The sequence below is a fragment of the Thalia democratica genome, chromosome 1, assembly GCF_965202585.1.
Source record: "Thalia democratica chromosome 1, ktThaDemo2.hap1.1, whole genome shotgun sequence".
NCBI lineage: Eukaryota > Metazoa > Chordata > Thaliacea > Salpida > Salpidae > Thalia > Thalia democratica.
Window position 1 is genome coordinate 70867747 of NC_139165.1, and position 20559 is coordinate 70888305.

The window sequence follows — 20559 nt, forward strand, 5'->3', positions numbered from 1 at the left end:
AAGTTAAGTAAAATCAGGTTATATAATTATAAAATATTCAGAACAGAAATTAAAAGAGGAATCTAGTTTTAGGTAGTTTTGTTCACTGCTTTCACTGACATAGCAGAGCGGTAGACAGTTTAGTTTTTGCTATTTGATTTCCAAGTCTTAAGTTAAAATATGTTTGTAATACTTACAAAGAAGAAATCGAAAACTTAAAAATGAAGAACTGAAAATAAAAAAATCATTATAAATAGTAAAACATTAACATCGATTAAGTTTTAGAAACTACGACTTTTTTTAAAAGTATTAGAAACTTAAAGCTTTTTAGTTTTCTATAATACCAAAAATAAAAACAAAATATTATTTAGTTGATATTAAAACTTTATAAATTATCAAAATATTTTAGGTAAACTATAGCTGGCACACATTTTCATGATTCTAATTTAATTTTACACATTTGAAGTTAGAAGTCATAACTAAGTTAGTTATCTTTCTCACTAGTCCTTTAAAAAAACAATTCTTTTTGTTAAAATTTATCTAAATAATTGAGAATCAAAATACTATAGTTAAAAAATAAAAAGAAACAGAATGTTAATTCTATAAACTTTTAGTAGTTTCATAAAACACTCTTTTATTTAATTGTTTTTTAAAAATGAAAAAAAAAACAGTTTTACTATTGTTGAAGTACATCTTACAAAATAAAATAATTAATTTTTTTTATTGTTTTTGTAGTTTTAGACTTTGGTAAAAATCAACAGATATGCAACAAACTAAAAAAGCCTACCGTGTATTTTGCTTAAAGTTTTTTTTTTAATTTTAATACTTTTGTTAGAAATACACTTTTGGATAATATAAACAATTTTGCTTCATTACAAGATAATTAAAAACTTTATACTCTAAGTTTGTAAAAGTTTAAAAGAAAATGGTTTTAAATTTATAAACAACCGTTAAGTAGTAATTTTAATTAATATTTTGTTATTTACGTCACGATACCTTACGTCATTTACATATACTATGCGTGCAAATGCTTAATTTTATTAGTTTTTAAAAGAAAACTTGATACTAGTTGCAGTTTTTTTTTTAACTTTAGCCATAATTTTTCTTATTTGTTTATAGTAAAAACTAAAGAAATAAAAAGTTTAGCAATCTAATTAAACTTAAAAACAATGCATAAATGTTTTTACAAAAACATCAAAATACCTAATCTCTCAAAACTAACTCAAACTAATAATAGGAATTAACAAAATCAATAGTTGTCTAGTGAGAAAATGAAAGCTAAGAAGTTTGCAAAGAAATGCAGTTTGTTATAAAATTATTTTTCTAAAAATAGCTTTGTTCCTAAAAAATACTTCATTTCTACAAAAAAGAAAGAGAAAATTATACATCCCCTTTAAACTTTTAAACTAGTTACAAGTATTCTTCTTGAAGTAATTAGTATAAGTATATAAATTATAAAAAATTAAAGTTACATTAAAAGTATAATTTTTTATTGGTACTAAGTCTATCATTTAAATTAATAAAAAAGTGTCATATTTATTCAAGTACTAAGTATATAAACATTTTACAGTACTCTTGCTTATTTAATAACATAACTATATTTGTGACTTTTTTTCTTTAATTCTAAAACATTAACAAAGACTTTAATCTCATATAAGTCAGACATTTTACAAACTTCTATCAGTCTATTATATTTTTTAAATTAAGAAAGATTAAAAAAAACTTAACTTTAAATTAAGTATTATACGAATACTTAAAAAAAAACTAAATCAAGTAGATCTTCAAAAAACTTTATAATGTTATCTTTTTACGGTTATAAAATAAGAATTATATTCATAAAAAACAATGAAAAACTGTTTACTTTAAATTATTTTAATTTCAATCAACAAAGAGTTACGTAAATAGACTCATAAAAAACTAGTCATTATTGTTCATTCGTATTAACTTTAAGTATTTAAAGATTTATTAAAAAAAAAACAGCTATAAAACCTGTGTTAAAAAACAACAACGAATTTTTTCAGATAAACTCAGTTGTAATAGTTCAAAACTTCAATCATGACAAAAATGTTACTGTACAGCCTTTTAAAAGTTTTTTTCAAAACAGTGTTTTTTTACAAGGTCTTTTCAATTAGAAAATATCTGAATAGTTTAATTGAACTAAAATTATGTTCAAGTTTTAGTAAACACTGAACTGTCAAAAAAAAATTTATTTTTTTGCAACAATTATAATTTGTTTTAAAAAATACTTATGTTGCAGTAATTAAAATTTACAGTCCTAAAAGAAGCCTGTATGGAAACTCTAAAGGTTTGATTTATTTAAAGTTCTATGCTAAATATATAATAAAATTAATTAATGTTTATATAAAATTTTCAATATATTTAGTCTTTTAATCAGTTATAGTTTTTATAATTTTTACCATAAGTGTAAAAATTATTGTTTCAAATGATTGATATTATAATATAAATGTTTCAAAAAAGGTACAGACTCTTTAATATGTAAAGTTTGTTTTTTCCAATATGAAAGATTTATATGTTTTATAGTAACTTAAAAGCATAAAAACTATCTTCTTTGTTTAATCAATCTTTCGTTTATAAGAAACTACAAGAAACTACCTAACCAGTAAAACTTGTCTGGTTTTTGTTTTAAATTATTTTTACGGAAAAACTTTATTACACTTGAATTTACTTGAAGTGCAATATGGTCTAAATGTTCCTATTTATAATTTAAACGCCTAAAGGTATACTTGTTCAGTATAGCGAAAAACGACACTAGCATTTTTAAAGATTGACATTGGAAAGTATAAGTTAATAATAGTAGAAACCATTATAAAACATTTAAGTAAGGTTGAATTAGAAATTTGTTTTTATAGTATGAGCATCGCCTAAAAACTACAACAGTTTTGTACTTTATTTTTAATTAAGCTTGGTTTAATTAAACTATGTTTAAAAAAGTTAAATGAAAATACTGCTTTGTTGTTAAAACAGCCTTTGTTTTTTTTATCATTTGAATAGAATTATCTAAATAAATTCCAAATTTTAAGTATGTCTTATAGTAAACATTAGCTCTAAGCAATGGTTGTAGTTTTTATTTTATATTGGTTTTAGAGAATGTTATCTTAAAACATAATGTTAATTATTTAAAACAAAAAATGCTTAGTTTTTTAAATCTTCCTGAAAAATTATTTTATTTTATAGACTACAAGTAACATACAACAAATGATTGCAATGAATCAAATAACTAATGCACTCAGACAAACTACAGGTATACTTTTATTTAGTCTTAATAAAAAGAATTCTTATGAAGCACTTTTTGTGTTTTGTTATCCATCTTGATAGGTTTGTGTTACCTAAAATTATTTTGATAGTCGCCCACTCGGTAGAATTTAAAAAAATAACCACCTGTATATTATAAGTCCGCCCTTCATTAGTTAAATACCTATTTAATTTTTTATCCTTTTCAAAATATTTCGCCGTCATAGCCGATATGGCCCACTATAGAAGACTCTAGCTTAGATCAATGCATAAATTTTAACATAAAAAGTGCTTAGACCAGGGGTCGGCAGCCTTATATAAGTAGCGGGCCAACTTTTTTACAAAAATTTGCTCGCGGGCCGCACCATACAGAAAAAAGTCTTCGCGGGCCGCAGTTTTTAGAAATATATTGTAATAATTAATACAAAAATACTATTTTAAACCAAAAAATGTGACAAAAATAGCTATAAAAGAGCAGTAATAATGCGTAATTACTTAAAATAAACCCCAGTTGCAATTTTTTACCACCAAAATTATTATTTGTATTGATTTAAAAAAGTATGTTTTCAGCTGAAATGTACCTCACGGGCCACGGATTTTGTCTTCGAGGGCCGCATTTGGCCCGCGGGCCGTAGTTTGCCGACTCCTGGCTTAGATGTAAGCTAAACAATTGTTTATACTCTTTTAAATATTTTTTTAAGTTAAATTTAATAAGGTGATACCATTTATAATTTATATAGTAATCCTTTGTTTAATTTTAAGTAAGTTGAAAATTTGTTAAGATTTTTACAAATTAAATCGAAAAATTTGAAATGGCAATCGTAAACTCTAAAATTTCAACAAACTCAAAATCTTAATAGTTCAAAACAGTCATATAGATATTTTTAACTTATTAATTTTTTATCATATTCTCATTAACAGTTGTATTCTTAGGTTAAAACGAATAAAATTGTGATTTTAGTTAAATTACAAATTTATCGTAAAGAATAAGTAAAAAACTAATTTTATTTTTAAAAAATTTTTAGTTGAGGTTACTCTATATTAAAAAAGTATATTTTCCTTCGAAATAGTATTTAACAAGTATTGAGCTTAAAGTCTAATTAAGTTTTAAAGGACACTAAAAATAGTTTGTTGCTACCAATAAAAATTTAATAAAGGTTGGTGTTAAAAATTCCGAAGTTATAAAAAAATGTTTAATTCAATTATTTACGAAATTACTAAAAGTTATTTCTAAGGTCGTTATTTTGGGCAGTTTCAAAACAAGTTTTTTTGAAAAATATTTCTATGAATCTACTTAAACTTTAAATATTACGAAGTTTAAAAAAGTACTAATATATATATCGTTATGGATTTTTTACATAAAATACAGTATTTTATTCAAAACAAACTTTATTATTGATAAAAAACAAATTCTATTATTTGTCTAGGGCTAGCAAGTTGCGGAACTTTTGCAAACAACGCCAACGTTTTGGCGCCAACCAGCGGCAGGGAAAATCCACCGAGAGCTTGGGAGTCAGACAGGCCTTTACCGGGTATGCCGACCCCACAGCGAAACACAGACGAGAGTCAAAATGCCGAAAATGAAAACAACAACAACACACACAGATTGCAGCAAAACGCGGTGCCGGTGTTGAAAGTAAGCCCCGTGTTCATGGGAGTCACGTCTTTCTTCGTGATCAGCACCGGAGTCGTATGCCTCGTGTTTTACTTTGGGTCTAAGATGAGCCACAGGAAGGACTTGCTGGTGGCTGGGATGTCTTTGATTGTGTTAGGTAAAGTGCTGAGAAATATATAGTGTTTACGTATTTCATAATGAAAATAATAATTTGCGTATGCAGTGTGTATCATTCAAACTCTATCCTAAAATTGCTGATTTTATAGTACAAAAGAAAATTTAAAGCTTATTTGTAACATAAAAATTGATATTTTTTTATTAGCTGAGAAGGATTTCACTAATCTGCCCTAAAATTTTAAATTTAGGATACATTTAAAGAACTAATAAAGATGAGTAAATTAAAAAAGTTTATATATAAGATTTTATTAAATATCGCAGTTTGAGATAAAGATAACAATATTTTACCAAAAATCTTTTTATTGTCAAACTGAAAACTGAAGAAAAAGTTAAAAAAAACTTTGATATAAACTTAAAAAAACTCAAAAATATTCATTAACAAAAATAGTTTAACTTAAAGTCTTAAAGTTTGAAGGTCTAGTTTAACTTAAAGTTTTTACCACCAAACCAAGTTAAATTTTTATACAAACACATCAAGAAAAACTATGCTAACAAAAGATTACAAGGTTTTCGTAATAAAAATACAAGCTTTTAAGGTATTCTTTATCGGCATTTAAATATACAGACTAACAGATAAAAACTGTTGTAAAGCTAAGTATAGAACAAACAACATGTTATCCTGTAAGTACATGTAAGTTTGGTAAGCTGTAAGTTACTTTTCTGATAAAGTTTATATCAAAGGTTAATAAAACAGTAACATTTAAACTACTAACTCGAAATGCTTTATGTATATTGTTTTGTATGTTATAGTGGATACTAATATTTAAAATCACATAAAATCTAATAAATGATAAAATCTTATAACTGAACACTGTTTTAATGTGAAAAACAATGTTTAAAACCCTATAAAAATTATTCATTTCATTTTCAGTAATGTAAGTATACGATCGATATTCCTAAAATATTTAAAAATCTTAAAAAAAGTAAAAAAAAGTTAAAAAAATTCATAAAAAACTCATGTAATAGTATTTTTAGTTATATGTGAATTTAAATTAATCTCTGCTAACTCTGTTGTTAAGCAAACTTGTAAATATTCTTAAAAATCTCTTAAAAAAACAATTTCAATGAACTTTTTAACTTGAACTTAACAGGTCTGACACTCACGTGCTTGAGAGAATGGTACTGCAGCCCGAACACGGGTCAAAACAACCGAATAAGCTGCGGGTGCTTCAACATAGTCAGCTCCGACAGCTCCCAACTAGCAAGCAGGAGGAACCCGCAAGCGAGGCGGGTCAGCACGAGGACCCAGGAAGTGGACCCTCCCACTTACGCCTCCCTCAACTACATCGTCAACAGCGCGGATCCGCTCGCTTCGCAGGCTTCCTTTTTCAAAGTGACGTTGGAGAGCAACTGCGGGTCGGTGGAAAATGAATCGAACGAAGAGGAGAAGAGCCCTCCCACTTACAACGAAGTGCTGCAAATAAAAAGTTCTTCCTCCGAGGACCCGTTTGATGGCGGCAGAGGAAGTGAATCTGAAAACGTTGCAGGGTCCAGCAGCACGCCTCAGTACAGACCTGGTCGACCTAATTTGAATGTTGCAAATAGTTCAAGATAATAATTTTTTTTAAACTGTATATGTTGATTTGTTTGTAGATGTATGGCTTGCCGGATTAAATAAATATATCAATTTTCAAATTAAGTGTGATTTTTTATGCCAGTTACTGCTGTAAACTAAACAAATATATAACTTTAGATATAAGAATAATTAAAGGTAAAAATGTTATAAATCATGTTAGTTCTTTGCCTTTGGTTTCTGTTAAGTAAAGACTTAATTTGTCGAGTTGTTTTTTTTTTAGTTTTAAATTGTTGTACGTTTAAATGTTTTACTCTTTGTATAAGTAAATTTAAAATATATAATCTCGTAAACTTTTATTTAAATTTAGACTTTTTATTTAACAATAGTATTTTGTAATAGTTATTATTTCAACTAAAACGTTTTTAGAAAAACGTAACACTACTTTGATATTTATGTATTATGTCGCTCTTAAACTTTGCTTGCAAATTTTTATTTTATTTGAACTAAGAATTTTTTTTTTTTTAAAGGACCTATTTTTAAAAACTATGTTGCTGTCTTTTCTAATTGTAAAAGCTAAATATCAGAAACAAAACAAATTGGACAGCAACTACCTCAAATATTCTTTATATTTTTATAAAAAGTAAAAATAAATATGTCCAAGTTTCAAAAACATTTGCAATAGTGAAATATTATATTTTAAATTAGTACAATTTGAGGTAGTTTATATACTGGTTCTACCAATTCATGTCTTTCCAGTGCTGTAAATATGTTTGTTTGAGTTAACTAATAAGTTTTTATAACTGTTCTATAAAACTGTGCTTTTGTTTTGTATAATTTATTTATTTTTTCGATAAATTTTTTCAAAATTAAACAAACAAGTTTAACTTTTTGTATAAACGACTAACTGTGAAAAAGACTTCGGTTTGAAACTAATAAAAATACTTTTATTCAAAATTTTTTACTTATTATTTTGTCATACAAATAAAGATTTATACTTAAATTGATTACTATTCTTGGTTAAAATTCGTATTTTTTTCACTTTTATTTGTTTTATGAATATTAAGTTGACTTAGTAAAATAAAAATAAACATTTTACAAAAAAATGAAAACAGTTTAAGTTGATAAAATAAACTTAATTGAATACAAAAGTCTAGCTAGATTTACTTTTTAATAAATTTAAATTTTTATTGACAATACTTATCATTTATTAATTCATTATTAAATTACACACTAGTTTTTATAACTAGTTATACCAACATGTTTCGAAAAAACACAGGATATATCTTTTAATTGATTTTAAATTATTTTATTGTTTATTTATTTATTTTAAGTTATAAATAATAAGGTTTTTTATCTTAACTAAAAATAATAAAGCAAACTTAACACTTTTACTATCTATAATGTACAAAATAAAACATTTTTTCATTATACTTATTAGAAAGCTAGACTACGTGTTAAAGATTAAACAATTGAAATTTATATAAAAAAAAGTCTACCTTTACGCATTCCAAAATGTTTATGCTAGTTTTTCAAAGTATAAAACGAGTCTATAATTGAAAATTTGCTACTTTGAAAGTTTAAAAAAATTCTAAAAATGATTTAACCAACTTTAGATAAAAAACTGTTAAACGATAAAACAAACAAAAGAGCACTAAACACTAGTAGGAAGTGTGAGTATTGCAATTCAGAAGGTTATAGCTTATTAAAAAAATATTTATACACTAACAAATGAGCTTTTTATAATTTAAGGTTAAAGCAAAAACAACAGACAGAATATAGTTTTGAAAGCGAAATTGGTATTAAAAAATTATTAGATATATATATTTTTTTATATTTAAATAAATATCATAAATAATTTTTTAACTTGTTAGCAAGTAAACATCAAACAGAAAGATCAGTCTGTTTTCTTATTTAGTTGCTAAAATTTTTTATAATATTGTTACTGAGTAAGTTAAAATATTTCGTAATGTAAAACTTACACATTTTTTCGAACCATCAAAAATTAGAACTAATACATGAACTTAATTAGCTAGTTATTCGAGCCAATGAATACATTATTATTAATAAGTGGTATAACTTGTAAAATATTTAGACGCCAATAAAAAATATTTAGTATTTAACTTAGAAAATTTGTCTCTTAATTAAATTGTAAAATACTTCGAAAACATGCAAAAGTTTTTAAGCAAGTGTTTAGGTCAATCACAACACAGCCAAAATGCGTCTAAATCTCTTCGTTATTCGTATCATTAAACACCACTATGTATACTTTGGAAGTGCCCGTTTTTTTCGTTTGAATTTGTGACGTCATACGCCATTGTTTACGGACAATGAATGTGAAAAAGGCTCTATGTGTTTGACATTTGCATTTTCAGTTTCATAGCACTTTTGATAACACAGGTATTGTAAGGACTTTCTAATTTTTGTTTACTTTTATCGAGCACAGACAGGTTTTTAAATTTTTATCAAGTTATGTTTTTTTAGTATGTTTTATAGTTACAAGTATACATTTAAATTTTTTGTCAAACTGCAGTTTTCATTTGTCGATGGCAAAAACGTTGCATCAAAAAATTTGGACTTTAAATATATTAGTTTTTATATGTGCATAGACTATGCGATGATAAAACATGCCCATTGTTACTAAATTAGCGTTTATAAATCTTCTAAAACAAAAATACCTTTAAACCTTTTTATTTGCATAACCCTCAAGTTTGATTCAAGTTGTTTATTCAAGTTGTGTGCAATGATGTGAAACGAAGCATAAAAGATGTCTCAAAACGCCTATAAAAACACACTTAAAATTTATAACTAATTTGAAACAAGTAAAAAATTAGAGCTAAAAGTTCAATTACAACTGATTAACAAAGGATAATAAAATTTATCTAACTTACAGAAGCATTTATCTTGACACTTATATTTTGTGTAGCACAAAATGATAGTTTACTGGATATTGTATCAGTTTGAGATAAGTGCTATTTTAATAGTTAAAGAAAAAGAGCAAATACGAAAGAACGTACTTTATAAGATTTTATTCTGTTAGTAACACTAAAAATCACAACCAAGGTAGATGTCATTTGTTATCTACTTTTTATTGTTAAACTGCTTGATCTAAACTAGTTTCAGAATAGGTGTAAGATATTTACCAAAACTTGGAAAAAAAATTCCGTCATTGATACATATTTCAGAATTAGGGTAATAAAAAGACATGATATGACAGATATAAAAAAATAAAGTTCTTAATAATATACAACAAAAATGAATACTAAAACTAATATTTTGAACACTTAGAGTTTTTATATATTGTATTCCTACAGAAAAAAAAGGACAGAAAAATAAAAGTTTACCAAAACTAATTCCTTTTTAATAGACTCCTTAAGAAAAATAAAGTAATCGTTAAAAAGTTAAGAGTCTTTAAAGTTTAATAAATAATTCTAATAACAAATAATATTACGCTAAAAAGAGTTTGCATTCCAACAATTATTTTGTAGTTCGTTTAGATTTTTTTTGTTTACTTAAAATAATTCATTTTGTAGTTTTTGTTAGAAACTTTTATCAAGGTAGAAAGTATTTATGTTTAATAGTATCTATGTTAAATAACAAACGGTATTACAGAAACTTTAGAAAAACCAAAAAATCTTAATTTATACTAAAAGTTTTGAAGAATTTAGGTCAAACTAACTTCAAATTTACTTAAGTGTTCATAAAATTAGTATATATAGGTATTTCTACTAGTCATAATGAAAAAATCATTTGGAAAATTATGTATCGCTATTATTATGGAAAATTAGAATCTTTTAATGTTATCAAATTACATTTGTTTTTAGATTTTTTTCTTAGACGTTTAGTTCAAATGTTGAATAGTGTTTTCTAATAGATTTTAACTTGCTCAATTTTTCATCAAATGGTTATCTAAAAAAGTGTTAAAGTCATTTTTATAGATAAACTAACTGAAATTTCTTAAACAACAAACTGATAATTTTTTCTTCAAAAACTTTTAAGTTGTTGTTTCACGGTTTATACTCATGTTTTACATGAAGTTTTATATTAATTTGACCTCTACTTTATGTAGTGAAACTTTTATATCAAGAAAAAATGGATTTAAACATAAAACTATCTTTAAAAGCTTATAAAAATTTTATTATTTATTTATAAAAAGAAGTAAAAAGTATTTTATCAAACAAAATGTGATAATGTTTTAAAAACTTTTTCAATTAAGTTTTTAGTACTTGTTTAAACATAAACAAAGTAATTTATAAAATAGTCAACATGTATTTTAAGTTAAAAAGCTTTAAAGCTATTATTAACATTACTATGTACATTTAAAGTTTTATGCTTTTTTGTTAAAGTATACATATATATATATTTTGAACAATTATTGCACAAAAAAACAATAATGCTAGCTAGATTTACAATAAATTGTAAGTAAAATTTATAACAACTTAAATGCAGTTAAAGCTTAGACTTAATTAAAAAGCAGAATAAAAACAATAACTGTTTTTAAAACATCAATGAACGAAAACAATGAAAATCAAAGAACTGACCAAATCCGGCAAAGTAACTGGACGAGTTTTAAAAATCACGTGACTCATATGTTTAAAACTCACATTACAATGAAGTCTTGCTCAAACTGTCTTTGCTGCACGGGGGCTTTGACTTTTTCCTGCGGGTGTGGTCTGGTAACTTTGTACTTGTTGGCGGTAAATACAGAAATATGGACCGAATCTGACGTAACAATGAATTTTAAAACTTTTTCTGTTCCGGGATATGTGCTTGTATTTATTGGTTAGTTTAACTTGGTAATATCTTATAATGTTTTAAAATACACTAAAAACAATAGCTGTTTTGTTCCGAACTTTTTTTTTGTAAAAACTGGTTGGTTGTTTTTAATGTGTATTTACAAAGTTATAAACTTAAGACGTTGAAAAACTTACCACAGTTTAATACTTTTTTAAACTTACAGGCTTTGTTAATTTAGTTTAAAGCTAAAATAAAATCTTCTCTAAAATTAATTTTTGTAAGTTTGTATCGAAAATAGCCAACAAAGCTAAATGGGTTTTATATATATTATATAAATGAGTTTTTGGTGAAATATTTTTGAAGGAAGTGTTTTAATTTTTTAGAATAACCTAGTTACCGATTACTTTAAAATTTTTGAATAAAACTGATATGTTTTTGAAAACTTTACTATTACTTAAAGATAACTTATGAAGGCTTTTTTATGTGCAAAAAGTTCATCTACCTTATACAACCTGTAAGCATACTATTTGGATAGAGTATTTAAATCGTCATTGTTAAACTTTTAAACTCGAGGTTTTGTGAATTTCATTAAAGTTTATATTTTATATTGTTAATTTATTTGAATTTATGAGTTATTCTTTTTTGTTTGTCCTAAAGTTTATTTGAAACCTTAGTACATCGAGCAAAAAAAGCAGGAACAATAAAAGTACGGAACTACTGAACATAAAACTAAAAAAGTGTCAAATAGTGTTATCTTTATAATATAATAAAAAAACCAACAGTAGCTTTTTAAGGCTTATAAACTTAAGAGAGAATAAATATGTTTTTTTTTATATAATTAGTTTTACTTTTATTAGAATAAACATTTTCAAACCAATAGTTACGTAAGTATAAGCTAATATTTGCTTTGAAAACTTACTTATGACCTTTTTTATCTAAATTACAAGTTACTTTATCCTGTTTTTAGTCTGTACGCTTTTGTATTGACTTTGTTAAGTGTAAATGAATTTTTCTAAAAATAGCTTTTTAACAAATATACTCTTTTTTTTTTAAATAAAGTCTTCAGTAATTTTTTGGTGAAGGTTTTGTAAATGAAAAATAAATAGTAGCATGAAGTCGACAAATAAAATAAATTTGTGCATATTACAAAAATAAACTTAAATTGTTGTAAAAATCAACCTTAGCATTTTTGGTTATTAAATTTGCTAAATAACTTTAGTTGCGAAGATTGCTATTGAAATTATATAAAAAGTGATGTTTTCATACACTAACAATTGTATATGTATTTTTATAATACTTTTTAGCTATACTTTTAAAATATATATTTAAAACATTTTATCATAGTGGAAAGCCAGCAAAGCTTGTTTTGATTTTGGTATTTTTTTATAATTTAGTATTAAGTATTTTAAACTTTACTGATGTGCTCAATTGTGTGTTTTATTTATTTTATCGCCTATGTTTATACTTTATTTATTATAATTTTTTATTAACAAAATTGTCATATAATTTCATGATTTCATCATATTAATTTATAATTTCATGATTAACAGTTTTAAAGCTTATTTATTTTTCCTGTTTTTTATCTTTAACTAATTTCGTTAATGTTTTAAAGTAACAAAAAAAAGTTACGGTGACAATATATACTTTTTGAAAATGATACACAAATAAGAGCAATTAAAAAAAAAAGCTAAATTTCAAAACAAGAAAATAAATATAACTTTAAAAGTTTGAATTGTTTTTGTTAGATTTTTTTGCTTTCAAATAAAATGAAGCATACAAATAAATTTAAAATATATAGCATTTTGAAAAGGTTTATAAGCTGTCTTTTTACCGCAGGATTCATTTTGCTTTGTTCGGGAATAATTTTCTGCTGGATCATTCCGGGGTGGAATATATCGAGTAGAAATAACAACACCGGGAGAATCAACCAGCAAGACATCGAGGAAGCGGGCTTCGGAGGTTACGAAAACCGAATTCAAGTTTGCGAAGATGAAGACCTGCCTCCTTCGTACGCAAGGATATCGTACTACCCGAAAGTGGAGGCTGAGGAAGCGATGAAGGATCCACCTCCTTACAGGGACAGCATGCGAAGGGGTAGAGATGCTAATGGTGTCAGAGTTACTTTAGAAACAGTTTCTTCTAAAGTACATGGAAAAAGCTTTAGACGATGACATGAGATGTGTTAACAGAATTTTTAAATTATTTAAAATGCAGTACTGTTAGGCAATGTTTGTGTGATGCTTAAGTTTACAAATTTTAAGTTTTGATCTAAAGTTTTTTAAAAGCCAGATAAAGTTTAATTAGTTATAAATGCATCTAGGTTTTAGAGTTTTTAAAGAACTTCAGTTAACTAAAACAAGTTTATATTAAAAACCATCAGCTTTTTGCAATTTTTGAAAAAATATCAAACAGTCGTTACTTTAATAATTTGCACATTTAATTTTAATATTTAACGTAGTTTTAACAATTGCACAATATAAAAATGTTAGCGACCAACAGTTATAAGTTTTGCTGAAAATTCAAAAAAAAACTTTCTTAATAAAAACAACTTTAGAAGCAATAAACACAAAACCAAAATGATAAAAAAAGTCTTGGTTTTTTTTTCAAAATTGTACAAAAATCTTTATATAGTATTAGACTATTTGATACCATAATATTCAGCTAAAACGTGTTTGATTATTTTCTTGAGATGTGCTTGAAAGTCTACAAATAGCTGTATTCATTATTTTTTTTGCCAAAAAAATTTTGGATTTAATGTATGAGTATTTAAGTTTTCCAGTACAAAAAAGCTAAATGTACGAAAATAGTTCTTCACTTTATAAAGACTACTTTTTGCATTCGATTTTACGGTGATTAACTTTTACAAATTTTATTATTAGCACCGCTTAACTTTGTTTTGATAGATAACTAACTTTTTTGTTTTTAGCAATTATTTGAGTCAGTTGTGTCCATAAACAATTATATGTTCAAGTTGCAATATAAATAACCTTTCAATAATAATTAACAACAAAGTATCATTTATACGTAAAAATAAAAGTCAAATAGTAACTTGCAAGTCTTTTTAAAAAATACTTTTTTAAGATTTTGTAAATGTTGGATTAATTTGTGTTTATATTCAAGAAATTTTTTTTTGATTTTTTTTTTACTTTTGTCATACTTATAAAAAGTATGTACTTAAGTTTTACATTTTGTTATGTTACAATTGTTTTATTAATTAAGAGTAATAATTCAAAGTATGTAATTTAGTTTTTAATTAACTTCAAACATATAGTTCTACTGCAAGAGTTATTTAGTATTTAGCTAATACTTCCTATCGTAAATTTCTGTTACCTTACTTGATATTTTACAGACTTACTTAATAGTAGTAATAATAGTAAAAGATTTTATAACTTTATAAGAAAAAAAGTATAAAAACCAAAAAAATAAGTATTTATAACACAAAAGCTTTTAAGTTGTAGACCGTTACAAGGTTTTAAAGTTAAAAAAAATATACTTTGTTTATTAAGAGTTAGTTTTAAACGGTACTTTTAGACTGTTTTTTAATTGTTCTTACCCATTGCATAAACTTCTATTTATACTGCATAAACCTTATTTCATATAACTTATTCATTATTTCAATATCAAACATAACTAACTTAAACTAAATTTTAACAAATTTATAAACTTTTAACGACTACTGAACTTAAAGCTACTTCAATGCAAAATATATGGTCGCAATTTTACCATCAAAATGAAACGCATTTTATTTCTGTGAAAATTTAAGGCTGCCAAGTTTATATCTGTGATCTTTAAGAAAGCAGGATGATGCGTTAGCAGTTTGTAAGATAACATTTTCTGTTAATTTATTTTTTAGTTCATTTAGGAAAGACTTTGCTACAAATTATAAAAACTCATATTATGTTACATTTTGTAAATTAGTTCTTAAAAAAAAACTTTTAAAAGTTTTGAAACCTAGTTAAATATAGTAATTTACTTTATTGTGAATGAAAAACTGTTTACCACATTAAGTTTTAAAAGATGTAGGTAGTAAACCTAAACCTAAGTAATTCTAAACTGACTTGATACTATAAAACTTTGATTGTAATATAGTAAAGCCATACAGACTTTCATCTTAAACTTCCAGGTTAAAGATTGAAAAGAAACTTGACGATTCATTTTTCAATAGAAAAATTTCTAAGTTAATATAAACAAATTAAAAAAAAAATGAGTGACAAATAATTAACATTTTTAATTAAACACAAAATAGTTAAAAAAGACTTTTCTAATCTTGAAACTGTAAAAAAGCAACTACGTTTAAAAAACATTAGATAACATTATTTGATTAGTTATTAATTGACTGAATATTTCTTTAACTCAAGTGTTTAGTTTAACTTTAGCAACATTTATAACATTTATAGAAGTTTATTTTTCAAGCAAATCATTACGTTACTATAACAAACCAACAAACGGTTGCAAACAAACAAGTCTTAATAGAGAGAGTAGTTTTTTCTTCTAGTTAAAAAATATGCAAGTATCAACTACTTTGGCTAGTAGTTACCCAACTACTTGGACTACTAGTTGCCGAACTATTGGTATACTTTTTGGGCTACTAGTTGGTGTACTATTAGGACTACTAGTGGTTGCTAAATCAACACGTTACTAAAACAAAACAACAAACGGTAGCAAACAAACAAGTTACAATACAGAGAGAGGTTCACTGAACAAACATTCTTTAAAAAAAAAAGGTTAACCACAATAAATAAACTCCTTTGTTATCATCATTATATTTATTCATCAAGTTTAAAGTGCTTTTTGTCGATTCTTTTTAAATATAAACATTCAAAGTATTTAAAGCTAGAAACTAACAAAACAATTAACTCAGTACATGTTCAACTGAAAAAAGAAAACATTTTTTACGCAACTGTAAAAAAAACTCAGCACTTTCTTGAGTTGTCTTACGTTTACATATGTATCTTCTAAATGCGGTTGATCTTGGCCAATTTGAAGTTACTGTTGGAAATCACTCAGAAACACTATCCAACAGTTTTCATCTTCGTGCAACATGAAATAACAAAGTTAAGTTTTCTCGAAATTTTATCATTTAAAAACTTAATTAAACACTTAACAAAGTTTCTGACAATACCCAGTACGAAGTTAGAAAAAAAAAATCACAACAAGAAAAATCTAACAGTTTAGTTAGTTTTTGACAAATCATGGCTTTTTAATTTAACATAAAAACTTTCATTTTAATTTGTTTAAATTAACTTTTAATGACAACATTGTTCATTAAAACCTAATTTTCTAAATGATGCTTAGGAATGCTAGTTATCCAGTTACTTGGACTACTGGTTATCTAACTACTTGGTTTAGTCGCCACTAATGGGCCTAATAGTACACCAAGTAGTAGGCAAAAAAGTGGACCAAGTAGTTGGATAACTAATGTCTAAGTAGTTAATGCAATAAATAGTACACGTAGTTGGAGTTGGGAAATTAGTAGTCCTAGTAGTTGGGAAATAACCCAGTGTGTTTACCAACTAAACAGAACCTGTGCATTGCACGGTAGACTGCTAAATTATTTCTAATGAACTCAGGTTATATGTGAACCAGATAGGGTGTGCTGATAGTGCTTAAAATGTGTAATAACTATTAAGCATTGTATACCTCTGGATGGTTAAAACAAGTTTAGTTAGTTAAACGCATTCACTTTTCTACTAGCGCTAGAAAATTAAATTGCTTTAATCAGATAACTTAAATAAATAACTTTAAAAGTATATTTATTTAGTTTTAGTATTGCAACAAAACTAGTTATTGACATCGTTTTTTTTTTCAAAACTGTAGAATATAAATATTAAAGTAAAGTATTTATTTACTTTCGTACTTACATCAAACTAAAGCTAATTCTACAACCCTTATTAAAAGTACGAATAGAATAATGATATCTTAATAGTTACTCATTTATTTAATGTAGCCTTGTAACTTTTCAGTAGGTGATAGTAGGTTTTTTGTTACCTTTTTCTTTGTAAATGTCGAAATCTAATTCAAATAAACATAAGTAATAAAAATATTCATGAAAAACGCATAAATTGAATAAAGTAAAAGTCATTGGTGTACATTATAAAAGTGCGACTTGTATCTAATGTTTGCCCTTATACACCCTATGCAATCTGTGTTTCAACGATCTGTGTATTGTCGTAGTTTTCGAAGGGTAATTTATGTCATAGCAATATCATATTGCTTGCAAAATTTCGAATATTAGGTGTTTAGAATTATTGATTATTGAAAAACAGCATTCATTAAATTTGTGACAATTATTAAGTTATAAAAGCAGTTTTTTTGTGTAAAACTTTAGTTAAGTTAAAAGTTTTAGTATGTAATTTGAAAAAATTACTTAAGAAAACTATATTTAAGAATTAAAAAACTTTAGGTTTTTAAACTTCAGATTCTGTCTTTTATTTCCGTTAGAAATTATTATGCTTTAATAAACTTAATAAATAAATTAAAAACAGTTATAATTGAATAAAAAGAAAGCGGTTTTTTAGAAAGTGAGAAACAATTACTTGGGATAAACTTGATTAAATTTTTATACTTGTATTTATATCGCTGTAAAAAAAAACTCTTAGCTACAGTAAATCAGTTTTCATGCACAATGCTTTTGGATAAATTCCATGAGAGACACTGGTTTATATATCTTAAGCACAGCTGAAATGTTTCTGCCAGTATATGATTAAAGTTAAACTGCACCGTACGTACATCAAAAGTAATACGTTTAGAACTTTACACTTTATAGTTCAAAAATACTGACTTTAAATATACAAAGGTTTTCAATAAAAAAGTAAGATGTTTCAAACTCTTATTAGTATTTACAGTAACAGTATTAAAATATTTAAAGTTCTCAAATAGTCCTTATGTCATTATTAATATTCAAATGTAAAACAATATTAAAAGTAGTTAATCATATATATATTATTGTTTTGAACTTTTGTCAGAAAGATGACAAAAGTAACTCTACTAAAAGTTTTCAAAAAATAAAAGACTTTTAGACTTAATGAGTGAAGATCGTAAAATATCTTATCTACTAAAACAGTTTACAATTTGTAAAACATTCAGATTAATTTTTTGTTTTAAATGAGCTACTTAAAATACTGAATACTAGTGTTACCAATAAGAAAATAAGAAAATAAATAAATAAAAACTAGCATAAGGTTAAGTTTATAGCATAGAAAAGACATTAAAGTTTATAAAGTAAAAATTAAAAATTAAGTATTATAGTTCAAAATATTATTTTTTTGATTGCTGTAAATCCTTTAGGTTTTAGTTGAACAGAAAAGTAGACTGTCTAATACAACAAACAAAAGCATAAAAAATGTTATATAACTTTTAGAGTAAAATATATATTTAGAAACTAAAAAGAGTTGTTTTATTAAAAAAACTATAGTTTGTAATTAATTTTCAAACAATTATTAAATAAAATTCAGTTTCGTATATCATTGATAAGTCTAAGTATTTAACTAAACTTTATTAGCTTAAAACTGTTAACAGCTTTGTACGTTTTTTTCAACAACAGGATAAAACGATCAATTAAATCTAAAGGTATATATGTTCTATATATACAAGTAATATTCTTTATTATAATTAATTTTTATATATTATAATTAAACTAAACTTATGACTCAATGTACGAATGCTCCGTACCTTACAAAAAATAAAATGTTATCTTTAAAAGTTGTAAAGTTGAGCTTTTGTAGTTTAAAACCGACTATTAGTTTGCAATTGATAGCTAGAGAGTATTAAAATGATATTAAAGACTATTTTAATTTTAAATTTTACTGCCTGTCTTATAAAAAAATTAACTATAATAAACTAGTTTTATATAAAAATGTTTATCATTAAGGTGAAAAAAATGTTTAAACGAATCAAAAAACAATATATAACTAGCCTTTTTTAATTTTCAAAATTTATTTCAGCCCTATTGTCATTGTGTTTTAAATTTAACATGTTAAAAATACAAGATGTTGAAAGTATTTCAAGTTATTTGATTAAGCTACTGTTTTAAAAACTGTATAAAATATAAAAATTGAAAGTTTGAGATAATATTTCAAAAGCCTTAACAGAAAAAACAAAAACTCTTATTAAGTTGAAAAGCAAAAAAAAATAAGTGCGAAGTTTAACTTATATAGATTTAACTTCTTTTTATAAAAAAGTTACACAAGAAAAAAAAGGAACCAACCTAAAACTCTATTAATCAAACACTGTATTTCTATTGTTAAAGTTCAAGCTAAGAAAAGGTTCAACGCGATTTACTGTTTAATAGTTTGTTTAAACTTTTTGTGAAGTTAAAATCGTATAAACTTTATTTTTACAGTATAGAGTGTATACATATATTATTTTTTTTTTTAAATAATTTTTAATAAAGTTTTGACAAGTATACACATAACATTATAAATATATATTATTTGAGCCAAAAATTAAGACTAGATATATTCAAAAACGTTTTTATTAAGCAAACAAGTTAAATATATTTCAGCTAACCCTTATCAACTACTTTTTTAGCAACTTGTTTCATAAATAAATTTTGAGTAAGTTAACAGTTGTAGTTTCATCAGAAAATACTCAATTAAGTTAATAACAAACTTAATTAGAGATAGATTAACAATTTATAAATACAAAATTATAAACAAATTAATTAATAAATTAAGTAAGATAAGCATACATACAAAAATAAAAGTAAAAAGAACAATAAGTAAAATAAAGTAGGCGACAAACGACATTTATAACAACTTATAAAGATGACTATTTTCTGATGAAACCTATAACTAAACCTACTCAAAATTTATTTATGAAATTAGTTGCTAACAAAAATAGTTGATTAGGGTTAGCTTCAATATAATTTACTTGTTTGCTCAATAAATTTTTTTTAATTGAATCTTGTCTAAATTTTTTGTTTAATATCTGTAGTACTAAAAAGTTTTTTAATAAATCGTTTAGTGTTTTTTATACAAAAGTTTCAAATAAACTTTGTTGAGAATGTTTATAATATTTAAAATTCTTTAAAGGCAATAGTGATTATGAAGTACAAAATTTACAGCAGAATTAGAGATATTAGTATAGCTATTGCTGCTAATGATTTACGCAAATAATAAAGGAGAAGTATAAAAAATCACCAACATTGATTTTTTTTTGATATACATTTTTTTCAACACTAAATTTTATGTTTTAACTAATCTTAGGTTTTTTTTTCTTTTAAAACTAATATATTTTTTAGGTATTTATTATTTTAAATGTAAGATTAAACTTCTCAGAACAACAA

General features: G+C 24.7%; 2 protein-coding genes across 2 annotated transcripts; both read left to right on the forward strand.

The window, feature by feature from the left end:
* The first annotated feature begins 3179 nt into the window (after positions 1 to 3179).
* LOC145846066 (uncharacterized) lies at positions 3180 to 6694 on the forward strand. The gene is made up of 3 exons (XM_082952992.1): positions 3180 to 3241; positions 4659 to 5003; positions 6115 to 6694. Exons 1-3 carry the CDS (start codon positions 3196 to 3198, stop codon positions 6576 to 6578), a joined length of 855 nt encoding a protein of 284 aa, XP_082809118.1. The 5' UTR covers positions 3180 to 3195; the 3' UTR covers positions 6579 to 6694.
* Positions 6695 to 11025: 4331 nt separating this feature from the next.
* On the forward strand, positions 11026 to 14252 carry LOC145846080 (uncharacterized). Its single transcript, XM_082952999.1, has 2 exons — positions 11026 to 11318; positions 13110 to 14252. The coding sequence occupies exons 1-2, from the start codon at positions 11045 to 11047 to the stop codon at positions 13442 to 13444; spliced, it is 609 nt and encodes a 202-aa protein (XP_082809125.1). The 5' UTR covers positions 11026 to 11044; the 3' UTR covers positions 13445 to 14252.
* The last annotated feature ends 6307 nt before the right edge of the window (positions 14253 to 20559 follow it).